General features: G+C 41.9%; 1 protein-coding gene across 4 annotated transcripts in view; it reads left to right on the top strand.

Moving 5' to 3' along the window:
* LOC139368531 (diacylglycerol kinase beta-like) overlaps window positions 1-16,025 on the top strand; it is a 34,992-nt gene that overhangs the window by 14,319 nt on the left and 4,648 nt on the right. For all 4 annotated transcript variants that reach the window (XM_071107534.1, XM_071107535.1, XM_071107537.1 and 1 more), the window contains 15 exons: window positions 3,084-3,201; window positions 3,587-3,675; window positions 3,844-3,963; window positions 4,340-4,438; window positions 7,217-7,303; window positions 7,756-7,829; window positions 7,935-8,009; window positions 10,208-10,293; window positions 10,490-10,579; window positions 10,792-10,952; window positions 11,122-11,186; window positions 11,306-11,396; window positions 15,175-15,364; window positions 15,633-15,750; window positions 15,844-15,904. In XM_071107534.1, the coding sequence (XP_070963635.1) occupies window positions 3,084-3,201; window positions 3,587-3,675; window positions 3,844-3,963; window positions 4,340-4,438; window positions 7,217-7,303; window positions 7,756-7,829; window positions 7,935-8,009; window positions 10,208-10,293; window positions 10,490-10,579; window positions 10,792-10,952; window positions 11,122-11,186; window positions 11,306-11,396; window positions 15,175-15,364; window positions 15,633-15,750; window positions 15,844-15,904 (1,524 nt within the window). The remainder of the gene's footprint in view (window positions 1-3,083; window positions 3,202-3,586; window positions 3,676-3,843; window positions 3,964-4,339; window positions 4,439-7,216; window positions 7,304-7,755; window positions 7,830-7,934; window positions 8,010-10,207; window positions 10,294-10,489; window positions 10,580-10,791; window positions 10,953-11,121; window positions 11,187-11,305; window positions 11,397-15,174; window positions 15,365-15,632; window positions 15,751-15,843; window positions 15,905-16,025) is intronic.

Consider the following 16,025-nt stretch of genomic DNA (forward strand, 5'->3'; position numbering starts at 1 on the left):
TCCATCACGCATTCCTCTTTATTGCGTCAGCGGGTTTTTTGTGGAGCCTGGGCTGGGAGGAGTACACATGATGCGTCCTCTTGATCTTATTTCCTAGTGCATGTTTACGCTGCTAATGTACTGTTTTTCTACCAGCTTTAGCAATATGTCACAGCCTCCACCAGTCTCTGGCAGTTTATTTTTCATCTCTCTCTCTCTCTCTCTCTGAGTGAGAGAGAGAGTGAGAGAGCGCACACACTCTCTCTCTCTCGCCTTCTGCAACACCCTTCTGCTGACTCAGTGCTGCGGGCCTGCTAATGTCACATCTTTCATATATACAGCATCTATGCACCACCAGCAGAGTGAGTTAAGCTTTTTCCACTTTAGCTGTTACTTTTCCATCTAACATCACCATCTTCATCAATTAGTAGTAACTACAACAGAAAGGAAGGACATAGATATTGATTGTTACAGTATAAAGAGGAAGTGATTATGTTTGAAACAACTAAACTAATTGGGGTGCCACAGCACTCTGATCTCCCAAGTGCTGATAGACTGTGATTTTGGAAATACTAGCATCTGAGAAAATATCTTGGTATAGTGAGTAGGCCTACTTATTGATAATGCTGTTTGCTTCTGGGTCTGTTAGTTGACTGCCCGGCAAAGTGGACTGTCTGGCTAGCTGACTGAAGGTCTGAACTGTAAACTGGTCTCTCTCGCGCCCCTACAACAATGCCAGGGACTTCCCCTCCGGCTATTTCAGGCCACCAATGAGAGTCGGAGCTCTCTCACTTTGCTGAGTTCAGGGGCTATGCTCATACACATACACTGACTGGAAGTCTGGCTTTGAGCTGAGGCACCATGAGTCATTTTAACCAATGTTTGTAAAAGCATTTGTTACTGTCGATTTTTGTCTAATCTAGATAAGGGCATATACAATCTGTGACCTTGTTACTGTGTTATTTAAAAACATTCACTCCGTTCTCAGAAAATGATAACTTTCCATTAAAAACCACAACTTTAGTAATGTTCAGAAAAACTAAGAATGTTATTTAAAAACATACACAACTTTCTGAAAGTATTCATGCCCGTTGACTTATTCCCTTTGTTGTTACAGCCTGAATTGAAAATGGATAAAACAAATCACACCCATCTGCACACAATACCCCATAATAACAGTGAAAAACATGCTTAGAAATTGATAATTTATTGAAAATTAAATACAGACACATCTCATTTATATAAGTGTTCACATCCCTGAGTCAATACTTTGTTGATGCACCCTTGGTGCGACTACAGCTTTAAGTCATCTTGGGTATGTCTGCATCAACTTTGTAAATCTTGATTTTGAGATTTTCTCAAGGTCTGTTAAGTTAGATGGGACGTGGCGGTGAACAGCAATCTTCAAGTCTCTCCTCAGAGTTCAATGGGATTCAAGTCTGGGCTTTGGCTGGGCCACTCAAGGACTTTCACATTCTTGTTATGAAGTCATTCCAGCGTTGCTTTGGCTGTATCTTTGGGGTCATTATCCTGTTGGAATGTAAATCTTTGCCCCATTCTAAGGTTGTTTGCACTCTGAAGCAGGTTCTCATCAAAGATTTGCCTGTATTTGGCTCCATTCATTGTTCCTTCTATCCTTACCAGTCTTGGAGTCCCTGCCACTGAAAAGCATCCCCATAGCATGATGCTGCCACCACCATGCTTCACGGTAGGGATGATGTTAGACAGGTGATGAGCTGTGCCTGTTTTTTTTTTCAGACATAGCGCTTTCCATTCAGGCCAAAGAGTTACATCTTTGTCTCATCAGACCACATAATCTTTTGCCTTATGCTCTGTCTTTCACCTGCCTTTTTGCAAACTCCAGGTGCGCTGTCATATGCCTTTCTCAGGAGTCCGTCTGGCCACTCTCATAAAGCCCAGATTGGTGAAGTACTGTAGAGACTTCTGGAAGGTTCTCCCATCTCCGCCAAGGAACTTTGTATTTCTGCCAGAGTGGTCATTGGGTTCTTGGTCACCTCCCTGACCAAGGTCCTTCTTGCTCAGTTATGTCAGACGGCCAGCTCTAGGCAGACTCTGGGTAGTAGTTTCCCAATGGAGACCACTGTGCTCTAGGACACTTTGAACACTCTAGAAATGGTCTTATACCCTTCCCCAGATACAGATAGAGAATAGAAGATCGTAGGTTTGAATTTCACTGATGCTGCGTCACAATAGAAAATAAAATGTGTTCCACGCAAATGAATTTCTATCTGTACTTACAGTGTCATTAAGTCTTATTGAAACATTCACTAAAGGTTTTAAGGAAGTTATTTTAAAAACATCTGAATAACCTTTACATTTTGTTCTTAATGTAAGAAAACTTTAATTAATAACCATAAGAAAGCATTCAGAACATTTAGAGAATGCTCTCAGAATGTTATTTAATTAGCTTCAAATAACCTGTAATTTCCGTTCTCCGAGCGTTACTAAAACCTCCCAGGAAAACATACAAGGAATTCGAGTAAAGGTTCTCAGAACCTCCATGCAACCTAAAAACAAATGTTTCCAGAACTGTCTGGAATGTTCACTTTTGTTCTTAGAATGTTTTTTAAAAATTCAGTTTAACCGGTCAGAAAAGGTAGTTCCCGCAACAATCTGAAAACTAAAAACACTCTACACACATTCCCACAACTTCCAAGGAACTGGGCACACACTGGTTGAATCAATGTTGTTTTAATGTAATTTCAACGAAATTACGTTGAACCAATGTGGAAGAGACGTGGAATTGACATCTGTGCCCAATGGGAAATGTGCTAGCTGGGTTAGGATTGGTGTTGATGATTTTTGCTGCTAATAGAATCACTAATGGCAGATGACACCCCAATTTCCAACCATGAGCCAATATTAGAATGAGATGTGTATCAATGCTTGCATTGCTTACATAGTGCTTTCCAAATATGAGATTAGATTATGCGGAGTATAGACATTTACCCTGAGATTCAGAGTTTGTTCTAGAAGTGTGCAAAAATTGTCAGCAAACTACATAAAAAAAGATTCAAAGCACATACTTTATATATTTCATTGATGGTAACATAATATGTATTTTCTCCCCCTCCACCCCCCAGATGACTCAGAAGGATGGGCAGCACCTATGGAGGATGAAGCATTTCAACAAGCCTGTCTACTGCAACGTTTGTCAGAGCATGCTGCTAGGACTAAGGAAACAGGGGCTTTGCTGCACCTGTGAGTGACACAGTCTAGTCTCACCACTAGAGGGCAATACAACTTAACATTCTCAATCCACTCAAAAAGCTAATTTTTGAGCAGAAAGACATCTATCCTGATCATGTAATTGAAAGCAAGTTAATGAAATCTCATACTCATAATCGGATTATGCTAAAATGTATGCTAAGATATGTCATAATGACACCCAATGCATTGCAGTATATTTCCAAATAATTTTCATAGAAAAACAATGTAGTGGCAATGTTTATTGACTACTTAATCGTCAACCTCGTTTCTAGTCTTGACTAACATGATGAATTAAATCAATAAATGAGAGATAATGACAATAATAGTTCATCAATGGAGACACGTAATGCATTGTTTACTTGTCTTTGTTTTCAAGGCTGTAAATACACGGTCCATGGACGCTGTGCCAACAGAAACCCAGCTCCCTGTACCAGGACCTATGTCAAATCTAAGAAAGACACAGGGGTATGAGTGTTTTTTTTCCAAACAACTGCACATTCCATTGTAAAATGTTAATATTTCCAATGCCTCTTCATTCTTAGTGTATGTTGTAATTTGAATGTCTGAGCCATTCTCTTTGTCCCTGTTTATGTACAGTCTTGCATCTTACTGGGCCTGTGTCTCTTGCCTCAGGTTCCAACCCATGACTGGGTCAGTGGGAACTGTGACTCTGGGAAGTGTGACAAGTGTCAGAAGAAGATCAAGAGTTATCACGGGCTGACGGGCAAACACTGTGTCTGGTGTCACTCCATGGTGAGGAGGGAGGGCTCCTGAGTAGATCTGTGGTCCTGAGAGTCAGGCCCTTGGAATTATTAGGCCAGATGTTTTCATCCACACAGAGGATTTACATTACAATCTGTTGTGAAATCTGTTCATGGAGTGGTTTTGCAAGAGCTACGTCTGGAACTACATATTTTAACAAGAAAGCACTGGGGTGGTGTGTATATATATATATATATATATATATATATATATATATATATATATATATATATCTATATATATATAATATAAGCACTTTGTGACTACTGTTGATGTAGAAAGGGTTTTCGAAATAAAATGTTATTGGCTTTATTCATTAAGAATTTGATAAGAGCTTGCTATATCTCTGGCTGCTACTGTGTTCCAGCGCCATGATGACTGTGCCTCCCAGGAGCCCTCCGACTGTAACTGTGGACCTCTCAGAGACCATATCCTCCCCCCCTGGGCTATCTACCCTGTTATAAAGGTACTGGATCATCTACTGCCCCGTTACAGTTGTCCAACACTATAAAATGGAATATACTGTATAAAGCTCACAAATATATATGTTTAGGAACCTTAACTATGCGAAATCACTTTTTTCTTATCTTAAAAACAACATTCATTCACATGCAATGGTAATAGTAGGATATCTAAAATGTCCAGCTTGAGAAACGATACATTTGGTTATCATATTGTCATTGCTTCTTGTTTTATTTTGTGCCTCTGGGTGATCCTCTGGATGAAGGATTGTTGAAATATATTTGACATTTGTATCTTAAAGTGGCAATCAGCAGTAGGAACAATAACAAAGTGGCCTCGCACCCATGGTTCAGTAAAAAGCTGAGGGATGGGGGTGGAGAAATTGAATCAATCTCAAATCCATAGACATAGCTATGAATGTAAGGATTGACCGTCCATGATATCAAAGTTATAGTTTTGTAGTGTTTGTTTAAATGTTTTTGTTTACAAACATTGGAGAAAGTAAGCTCATATTTGGAGTTCTGATGAGTAACAGCAGTTGAACTAAGCTCATGATGTAGATGTAGCAACTGCTGATTTCCCCTTTAAAGCATAGTTAAGAAGTAATTCATTCAAATTGGAACATTTGTGACATTTTTTGCCATACCCAGGCCTAATTTGACTCCATAATGTTTCATCTGTAAGTGCTAGAAAGCAAAAATTGGTGTCTGTAATATGAATAGTATTTTGATGTCAATGACAATTTTCTTACATTAATTTATGAATATTGAAATAAATAAACATACATATTGAAAATATGCCATTTTAGATTAGGCACATTTTTCAATATATCATTGAACATAATATTCTACAGGCATATCAAAGTTATGACCCATTTTAAAGCTACAATATGTAACTTTTTGGGCGACCTGACCAAATGCACATAGAAATGTGAGTTATAGATCTGTCAATCTCATTGAAAGCAAGTCTAAGAAGTGGTATATATGTTCTATGTGTGCAATTTCTAGGCTTCCAGTTCGTAAATTTTATTTTTGGGTCTTTTACTTTTGGTTTTGTACACCAGTTTCAAACATATGAAACAGTTTTTTTGTGAAATATGCTTGTTTTGTCACAAACTGAAATGGCGGAGGGATTTCTGTATAGTGCAGCTTTAAACAGAGAAATTGGCATGGTAACCAATCACACTCCTCCTTTTACTTGTATTGTTGCACATTCTGCAAATTACCAGCAGAGGTCAACCATTTTGAATCGATTTTCACATTCACTCTGTTGGTAATGCATACAAATTGGATCATAACTCCAAAAGTAGCAGAGATACAATTCTGGAACTGTGATATGCCCGTAGATCAGTGGGGGCTGCTGAGGGGAGGACGGCTCATAATAACGGCTGGAATGGAGTTAATGGAATGGTATCAAACACGTGGAAACCATGTGTTTGATATATTTGATACCATTCCACTGATTACGCTCCAGCCATTACGACAAGCCCGTCCTCCCCAATTAAGGTGCCACCAACCTCCTGTCCTGTGGAGTATCATCATGTTTAACAAGATATTGAACATTTTGCCAAATCAAAAATTTTATATTTTCAATATTCATAAATTAATATAAGAAAATTAATTTGAAAACAAAATACTACTCATAGGCCTCCCAAGTGGCACAGTGGTCTAAGGCATTGCATCGCAGTGCTTGAGGCGTCACTACAGACCCGGGTTCGTTCTCAGGCTGTGTCACTACCAGCCGTGACAATTGGCCCAACGTCGTCTGGGTTAGGGGAGGGTTTGGCCAGGGGGGCTTTACTTGGCTCATCGTGCTCTAGCGACCCCTTGTGGCGGGCCGGGCTCCTGCAGGCTGACTTCGGTTGTCATTTGAACTGTGTTTCCTTCTGCACATTGGTGCAGCTGGCTTCTTGGTTAACCGGGCAGGTGTTAAGAAGTGGGTCATGTTTCGGGGGACGCATGACTCGACCTTCGCCTCTCCCGAGCCATTTGGGGAGCTGCAGCGATGAGACAAGATCGTAATTGAATATCACGAAATTGGGGAGAAAAAGTGGGGTAAAAATACAAACAAAATTAAATTGAATTAATACTACTACTCATATATTACAGAGCAAGCCTTGAGACAATTGAGACATGGATTGTGAATGTGTGCCATTCAGAGGGTTAATGGCCAAGACAAAAGTGCCTTTGAACGGGGTATGGCCGTAGGTGTCAGCCGCACTGGTTTGAGTGTGTCAAGAACGGCAACGCAGCTGGATTTTTTTTCATGCTCAACAGTGTTGTGTGTGTATCAAGAATGGTCCACCACCCAAAGGACCTCCAGCCAACTTGATACAGCTGTGGGAAGCATTGGAGTCTACATGGGCCAGCATTCCTGTGGAACACTTTTGACACCTTGCCCTGATGAATTCAGGCTGTTCTGAAGGCAAAAAGGGGTCCAACTCAATATTAGCAAGGTGCTCCTTATGTTTGGTACACTCAGTGTATGTCAGCAATCCTTCCTCCAAAGGACCCTTATATGTATTAAATGTTGTTGTTTTTTGTTCTACTTTCGTGATGAATCACCCCTCTTGGTCTTTGCGCAATTCAAATGAAGTGTTATTTGTCACATGCGCCGAATACAACAGGTGTTTCACCTTACAGTGAAATGCTTACTTACAAGCCTTTAGCCAACAATGCAGTTTTAAGAAAATACTTAAAAATTTTAAAAAGTTTTAAATAAAAGTTTGAAATAATTAAAGATGACATTAATTGCCTGTCCTTTTCTCCATTTTCCCCATTAGGAGAGGTCAAACAGCATAAAGAACGGCTCCTCAAGCTCAGCCGACGACAGTGACCACAACACCACTCCTGATGGACAGGTGCTTCAGGTACATACTAGTACCCAGTCACAAGACCGCTGGATAGTACTTGGTGTGAGTGTGGCCGATGTGAAACGGCTAGCTAGTTAGCTGTGGTGCGCGCTAATAGTGTTTCAGTCGGTGACGTCACTCGCTCTGAGGCCTAGAAGAAGTTCCTCCACTTGCTCTACAAGGGCCACGTCTTTTGTGGCGCGATGGGTAGCGATGCTTCGTGAGTGACTGTGGTTGATGTGTGCAAAGGGTCCCTGGTTCGAGCCCAGGTTGGGGCGAGGAGAGGGACAGAAGCTATACTGTTACATGAGCACATGAACAGCAGCGCCTAACTATTTTTTTTACCTTGTTTAGAGTTTGTCGCTGGGAAGTTCCTCACAGCCATATTCCATCTGAATACACTGACAATGTAGACATTGTGTCTCCATTTGTGAAACTGCTGTAACCTGTAACTATTTATCCCTGAACAGATTAATCCGGTACCAGACACTCATCCTCTTCTAGTGTTTGTGAACCCTAAAAGTGGAGGCAAGCAGGGAGAAAGGTGAGGCTACTCGTGAGCACTCCTACACAAATGGGCATTTTATAGTTCACTACGAAACCATGTCAATCTTCGTATTTTACAATGACAAGTTATATTTTATTTCAGAGTTCTGCGCAAATTTCAGTATTTGCTGAATCCACGGCAGGTGTACAACCTCTCCAATGGTGGACCTGGACCAGGGTAAGGTTTCCCATATGGATAACGGCATATGGTAGAGACCAGTATGAGAATTAAGTGAAAAACGACTCTGTTGTGATGCGTCACTAATTGGACAACTAAGGTATATTTAGCTGCTTTGAATCAACAAAAAAAAAGTTTAAATTGAAAATGTTTACTTTTTTGGGAGTGTGATTGTGTGTGAGCCTTAATATAATTTAATTACCAAAAACATGAACGTTATCTTATTGTTTGAGTGCAACGGTTTTGAGAAGTTCTACAAGCGAAAGCATGCATCAGAATTATAGAACAGCTCTGCTAACTTTTTTAAAAGTATGGTAGTCTAGTGGATTCTTTGACACCTACTGTCAAAAGTTTTGAAGAACGTGTCCTTTAACTATTCAAACCACGAAAATTATAGTAAACGGTTCAATTGACCAAAGTTTATATAAATGTCAACTTTTTACTGTGTTGGCCATTAGAATATTATATCAAATGTTATACAATTAAATGTTTTTTTAAAGTTTTTAGGTGAATACTTTTATTTTGAAACTTTGGGGCGCTACAGAGGATTGGCCTAGCTAGCAACTTGCTATCTCATTCAAAGTTCAACATTGTGCGAATATATACGTTCCTCAACCAATTCGATGGATTTGGATCAAATTGGGCTCAGTCACAGGCTATAAACTATGCGAGGCAGCTCTGCGTGTTCAAAAGAAAGCAGACAAACACAGACGAAAAAAGAATTTCAGTGAAAGAGAGATACAAGTGTTGAGCAGGTAGGTAATGCGCCACAAAAATATCTTACTCATGGGAAATGGAGTGGTGAATGGCATCGAATTTGGGACAGTATTACATGGGAAATCAATGCAGTGTGGGACGTGAGGCGAACAGTAAGCGACGTGAAGCATAGGGAGCGAGATAACAGGCTCAGAGCTAGAAAGAATAAAGGATTATTGAATAATGCTGTACTGCCGTAAGGCCTGCAGTTATAGACGTTTTGAAGGGTCAGATACGATCACAGATTGAGGCTGAGCAGCAACAGTCAATCACTGAAGACCGAGGAAGAGGAATACACCTTCTTAAGAAACATCAGTCGCAGTTGTGAAATCGGAGAGTGAGTTGTGTTAACATTACTTTAGCTTAATTACATTAGATATGGGATTTTGCATTTAGTTAACTTGATGATTCATCTTCACTTTCAGAGGGGCCTCCTCCATCTCTTGGAGGTTATTTGGTTGCTCCTTTAACTCCAGTCCTATTGACACTACCTCTGGATGGTGCTTCAGTCAGACCACCTTTGGGCCCCAGCATTAGTACAACGTTTCCCCTCAACTTGAAGAATAATTGCCTCTATCAGAATGCAACCGTACACAATGAAAACACAAAGTATCATGATCCACTCCCTCCTTCTGGGAAGCTGACAACACCACAGCCAATGTGCCAAGGGCTGGCCAGCAGCTCCAGCCTGCTCAGTACAGTCAGTGACATGGCCTTGACCGTTAATGACATGATGCAGCGGTAGGTTGAACACAGTCAGAATAGGATGAGTGTCCTGGAGAGAATAGCAACAGCTGTAGAGATGAGAAATGCTGGTCTCCCTCCTACCTCTCAACATAAATTAAACCACTGCAGTCTCCTGAAAACCAAGGCACATCTGTCTTCATTGCGGACTTCAACAACTAGAGTAAACTGGGAAAACGGAGGTCATTCTCTGTACAGTAAATTCACTGGAAACTAAAGTTTAAACAGCACTATTTTGATGTCTTAAAATGTGATGTGCTGTTGAAGGCATATAGTCTAGGCACTAATCTCAATAATTAGCTGAGAAAGATATCCAGGTCCCAAATTGAACAAAACTACAAAGATCACGGATCTTCCCAAAATGGTGCTATGATAGATGTTTTTGTTCATTGAGTTATTCTACCTCAAATTTTGTCATCTTCTGTGATCTTGGTGTCTGATATAAACTTGGTGTTTTGCACATATAACCGTGATGTTAGTCATGGGTTATCTCAATGTTTTTGATGACTTCGTTAAGCATTTTCTGTCAGATCTATTTACCTATCTTTTGTTTTAGTAGAGATGTTTAGAAATCACCCCAAAAATAAAAAATACAATTCCTCTCTTTGTTGACTTGAATGGCTTATATCTGTCTGAGATGCCATCAACATTTAGGTCCTGTCCTGCACCCACAACATAATATTACGTCTGTGTTTCAGGCTGTGTTTCTTCAGATCTCTGAAGGATTACAGGATCTTGGTTTGCGGAGGGGACGGCACTGTGGGCTGGATACTTGATGCCATAGGTGGGGTCAAGTACACAATATTGGTAAACCATGTGGTACACATGCCGATACACTGAAGTTGATTTGTCTATGTGTACAAACTATGAATTTCCTAACTTCAGTGTATGTGTACAAACTATGAATTTCCTAACCAAAGACTCAAACATGTCACAGAAATGGTGATATTGATCTCTTTCTCCCCTTCTGGTTCAATCAGACAAAGCCAATCTTCAAGTGCGGCCACCTGTGGCTGTGTTACCCCTGGGCACAGGAAATGACCTCGCACGTTGTCTTAGATGGGGAGGAGGTGGGCACAGGGTTGACCTTTTTTCATTATACCCGTTGTGTGTTCACGGATCATATATCCAGTATTTGCTGTCCATAGTTCTACTGTATGTGATGAAAGAATCACTGTCTCTGGGTGTTTCATCTTAGTTTCTTGTATGTTTTTGTACTTGTGTGTGGGACCGTTGGTAGCACAGAATTATCCCTTATAGTGTACCTCTGTGGTCTGTGTAGGTTATGATGGGACAGATCTGTGTCGTATCCTGAAGGAGATTGAGGTCAGCACCCCGGTGCTGATGGACCGCTGGAATGTAGAGGTGATCCTAGAGGACTCCCAGGAGACAGGAGACCCTGTGCCTTATGAGATCATCAACAACTACTTCTCCATCGGGGTGGTGAGTTAGGAACAAGGGGAATTAACTTGTAGCCTGGTCCCAGATCTGTTTGTGCTGTCTTGACAACTCCTATGGCCATTTTCACGTTGAAGACGGCAACAAATGTGTGACCAGGCTACGTACTTACGGCACACACCAGAACTTTTCAGAACTTGTTGTATGTTGACAGGACGCCTCTATTGCCCACCGTTTTCATACGATGAGAGAGAAACACCCCCAGAAATTCAACAGCAGGTAAACACATTTGAATAACCAGCACAGAGTCCTATAGTACATGTGGGGACTAACCTTTTAGGGGTAGTCACCTTGTAAATGACTCTACGTGAATCCAAGAATGTTGTTCAATATTTCAGAATGAAGAACAAGTTGTGGTACTTTGAGTTTGCCACCTCAGAGACCATCTCTGCTTCTTGCAAGAAACTGAATGAATGTCTTACAATTGAGGTGAGGATGGCAAACGCACAGCTTTGCATCAGCTCATAAAAAAAACATGTATTTATTTATTTATTTTATTTCACCTTTATTTAACCAGGTAGGCAAGTTGAGAACAAGTTCTCATTTACAATTGCGACCTGGCCAAGATAAAGCAAAGCAGTTCGACACATACAACAACACAGAGTTACACATGGAGTAAAACAAACATACAGTCAATAATGCAGTATAAACAAGTCTATATACTATGTGAGCAAATGAGGTGAGATAAGGGAGTTAAAGGCAAAAAAAGGCCATGGTGGCAAAGTAAATACAATATAGCAAGTAAAACACTGGAATGGTAGATTTGCAGTGGAAGAATGTGCAAAGTAGAAATAAAAATAATGGGGTGCAAAGGAGCAATAAATAAATAAATAAATAAAATAAATACAGTAGGGAAAGAGGTAGTTGTTTGGGCTAAATTATAGGTGGGTTATGTACAGGTGCAGTAATCTGTGAGCTGCTCTGACAGTTGGTGCTTAAAGCTAGTGAGGGAGATAAGTGTTTCCAGTTTCCGAGATTTTTGTAGTTCGTTCCAGTCATTGGCAGCAGAGAACTGGAAGGAGAGGCGGTCAAAGAAATAATTGGTTTTGGGGGTGACTAGAGAGATATACCTGCTGGAGCGTGTGCTACAGGTGGGAGATGCTATGGTGACCAGCAAGCTGAGATAAGGGGGGACTTTACCTAGCAGGGTCTTGTAGATGACATGGAGCCTGTGGGTTTGGCGACGAGTATGAAGCGAGGGCCAGCCAACGAGGGCGTACAGGTCGCAATGGTGGGTAGTATATGGGGCTTTGGTGACAAAACGGATTGCACTGTGATAGACTGCATCCAATTTGTTGAGTAGGGTATTGGAGGCTATTTTGTAAATGACATCGCCGAAGTCGAGGATTGGTAGGATGGTCAGTTTTACAAGGGTATGTTTGGCAGCATGAGTGAAGGATGCTTTGTTGCGAAATAGGAAGCTAATTCTAGATTCACTTTGGATTGGAGATGTTTGATCTGGGTCTGGAAGGAGAGTTTACAGTCTAACCAGACACCTAGGTATTTGTAGTTGTCCACGTATTCTAAGTCAGAGCCGTCCAGAGTAGTGATGTTGGACAGGCGGGCAGGTGCAGGCAGCGATCGGTTGAAGAGCATGCATTTAGTTTTACTTGTATTTAAGAGCAATTGAAGGCCACGGAAGGAGAGTTGCCTGGAGGGTTGTTAACACAGTGTCCAAGGAAGGGCCAGAAGTATACAGAATGGTGTCGTCTGCATAGAGGTGGATCAGAGACTCACCAGCAGCAAGAGCGACATCATTGATGTATACAGAGAAGAGAGTCGGTCTAAGAATTTAACCCTGTGGCACCCCCATAGAGACTGCCAGAGGTCCGGACAGCAGACCCTCCGATTTGACACACTGAACTCTATTAGAGAAGTAGTTGGTGAACCAGGCGAGGCAATCATTTGAGAAACCAAGGCTGTCGAGTCTGCCGATGAGGATGTGGTGATTGACAGAGTCGAAAGCCTTGGCCAGATCAATGAATACGGCTGCACAGTAATGTTTCTTATCGATGGCGGTTAAGATATTGTTAAGGACCTTGAGCGTGGCTGAGGTGCACCCATGACCAGCTCTGAAACCAGATTGCATAGCAGAGAAGGTATGGTGAGATTCGAAATGGTCGGTAATCTGTTTGTTGACTTGGCTTTCGAAGACCTTAGAAAGGCAGGGTAGGAAAGATATAGGTCTGTAGCAGTTTGGGTCAAGAGTGTCCCCCCCTTTGAAGAGGGGGATGACCGCAGCTGCTTTCCAATCTTTGGGAATCTCAGACGACACGAAAGCGAGGTTGAACAGGCTAGTAATAGGGGTGGCAACAATTTCGGCAGATAATTTTAGAAAGAAAGGGTCCAGATTGTCTAGCCCGGCTGATTTGTAGGGGTCCAGATTTTGCGGCTCTTTCAGAACATCAGCTGACTGGATTTGGGAGAAGGAGAAATGGGGAAGGCTTGGGCGAGTTGCTGTACCTTACCACATACAGTGGGGAGAACAAGTATTTGATACACTGCCGATTGTGCAGGTTTTCCTACTTACAAAGCACGTAGCACTGTAATTTATATAATAGGTACACTTCAACTGTGAGAGACGGAGTCTAAAACAAAAATCCAGAAAATCACATTGTATGATTTTTAAGTGATTCATTTGCATTTTATTGCATGACATAAGTATTTGACCAGTAAGAATTCCGGTTCTCACAGACCTGTTAGTTTTTCTTTAAGAAGCCCTCCTGTTCTCCACTCATTACCTGTATTAACTGCACCTGTTTGAACTTGTTACCTGTATAAACGACACCTGTCCACACACTCAATCAGACTCCAACCTCTCCACAATGGCCAAGACCAGAGAGCTGTGTAAGGACATCAGGGATAAAATTGTAGACCTGCACAAGGCTGGGATGGGCTACAGGACAATAGGCAAGCAGCTTGGTGAGAAGGCAACAACTGTTGGCGCAATTATTAGAAAATGTAAGAAGTTCAAGATGACGGTCAATCACCCTCGGTCTGGGGCTCCATGCAAGATCTCACCTCGTTGGGCATCAATGTTCATGAGGAAGGTGAGGGATCAGCCCAGAACTACATGGCAGGACCTGGTCAATGACCTGAAGAGAGCTGGAACCACAGTCTCAAAGAAAACCATTAGTAACACACTACGCCGTCATGGATCAAAATCCTGCAGCGCACGCAAGGTCCCCCTGCTCAAGCCAGAGCATGCCCAGGCCCATCTGAAGTTTGCCAATGACCATCTGGATGATCCAGAGGAGGAATGGGAGAAGGTCATGTGATCTGATGAGACAAAAATATAAGTTTTTGGTCTAAACTCCACTCGCCGTGTTTGGAGGAAGAAGAAGGATGAGTACAACCCCAAGAACACCATCCCAACCGTGAAGCATGGAGGTGGAAACATCATTCTTTGGGGATGCTTTTCTGCAAAGGGGACAGGACGACTGCACCGTATTGAGGGGAGGATGGATGGGGCCATGTATCGCGAGATCTTGGCCAACAACCTCCTTCCCTCAGTAAGAGCATTGAAGATGGGTCGTGACTGGGTCTTCCAGCATGACAACGACCCGAAACACACAGCCAGAGCAACTAAGGAGTGGCTCCGTAAGAAGCATCTCAAGGTCCTGGAGTGGCCTAGCCAGTCTCCAGACCTGAACCCAATAGACCATCTTTGGAGGGAGCTGAAATTCCGTATTGCCCAGCGACAGCCCCGAAACCTGAAGGATCTGGAGAAGGTCTGTATGGAGGAGTGGGCCAAAATCCCTGCTGCAGTGTGTGCAAACCTGGTCAAGAACTACAGGAAACGTATTATCTCTGTAATTGCAAACAAAGGTTTCTGTACCAAATATTAAGTTCTGCTTTTCTGATGTATCAAATAATTATGTCATGCAATAAAATGCAAATTAATTACTTAAAAATCATACAATGTGATTTTCTAGATTTTTGTTTTAGATTCCGTCTCTCACAGTTGAAGTGTACCTCTACATGCTTTGTAAGTAGGAAAACCTGCAAAATCGGCAGTGTATCAAATACTTGTTCTCCCCACTGTACCTCAACATAGTCTACAAACAAGCACGTATTTTTAGCATGCAGAATTACATAAAGGTTGTGGCTAACACAGGCGACCTGATAGTTCTGCGATATATGCCTTATGTTTATCTCATTATGGCATCTCATTAAGTTGTTCTGTCTGATGTTGTACGTCCCTCAGTGCTGCGGCACCCCATTAGACCTGAGTGGCCGTTCTATGGAGGGGATTGCTGTCCTCAACATTCCCAGCATGCACGGTGGATCCAACCTGTGGGGAGAAGCCAAGAAGAGTGAATGCAAGTGCTTGATGAATCCTCAGGAAATGCCTGTGGTTATTGTTGATCCTGAAGTCTTGAAAGTCAGTGGACAAGGTACGGCGATATCCTTTGCCTTTAACCAAGGGCTCAAGATTTCAAAATGTTAAAGGATGTGTCTGGTAAATTATATTGTTAGGATATCATGTGAGATGTTAGTTCTCATGCCACAGCTGTTAAAAGATAAATGTTATTTTCATTGGAAGAGGCCCTTGACCCTGGATGGGTTGAGAAGTATGTTTGAATCTTAACAGCTGGTCTCAGGCGGAAAAAGACTGCCTCTCTGTGTGAATTGCATGTTCAGTGTTTCCATCTTCCGTACCAGACGTCAGTGACCGGCGTTTGGAGGTGGTTGGCCTCGAAGGGGCCATGGAGATGGGACAGATATATACAGGATTTAAGAGCGCTATACGACTAGCAAAAACCTCCCAGATCACAATCAGGTGAGTGTTTGTGAGATGTGTACAGACTGGCTGAGATATACAAAAACATTCTATCCCCACTACTTATCTTGCTTATCTCTGTCCATCTCTCAGGACGAAGAAACCTTTACCGATGCAGATAGACGGAGAGCCCTGGATGCAGCCACCCTGTACGGTGAGTACTAGGAAGCCAGCTTGGCAAGCAGAGTTGAAAGCAGGTTCAGTTGCTAGAGACCATGGGACTTGATGCTAATAATACGTTGTTAATATAACATGGTAACGTGGTGTTAAACATG

This window comes from Oncorhynchus clarkii, chromosome 16 (genome assembly GCF_045791955.1).
Source record: "Oncorhynchus clarkii lewisi isolate Uvic-CL-2024 chromosome 16, UVic_Ocla_1.0, whole genome shotgun sequence".
Taxonomy (NCBI): Eukaryota; Metazoa; Chordata; class Actinopteri; order Salmoniformes; family Salmonidae; genus Oncorhynchus; species Oncorhynchus clarkii.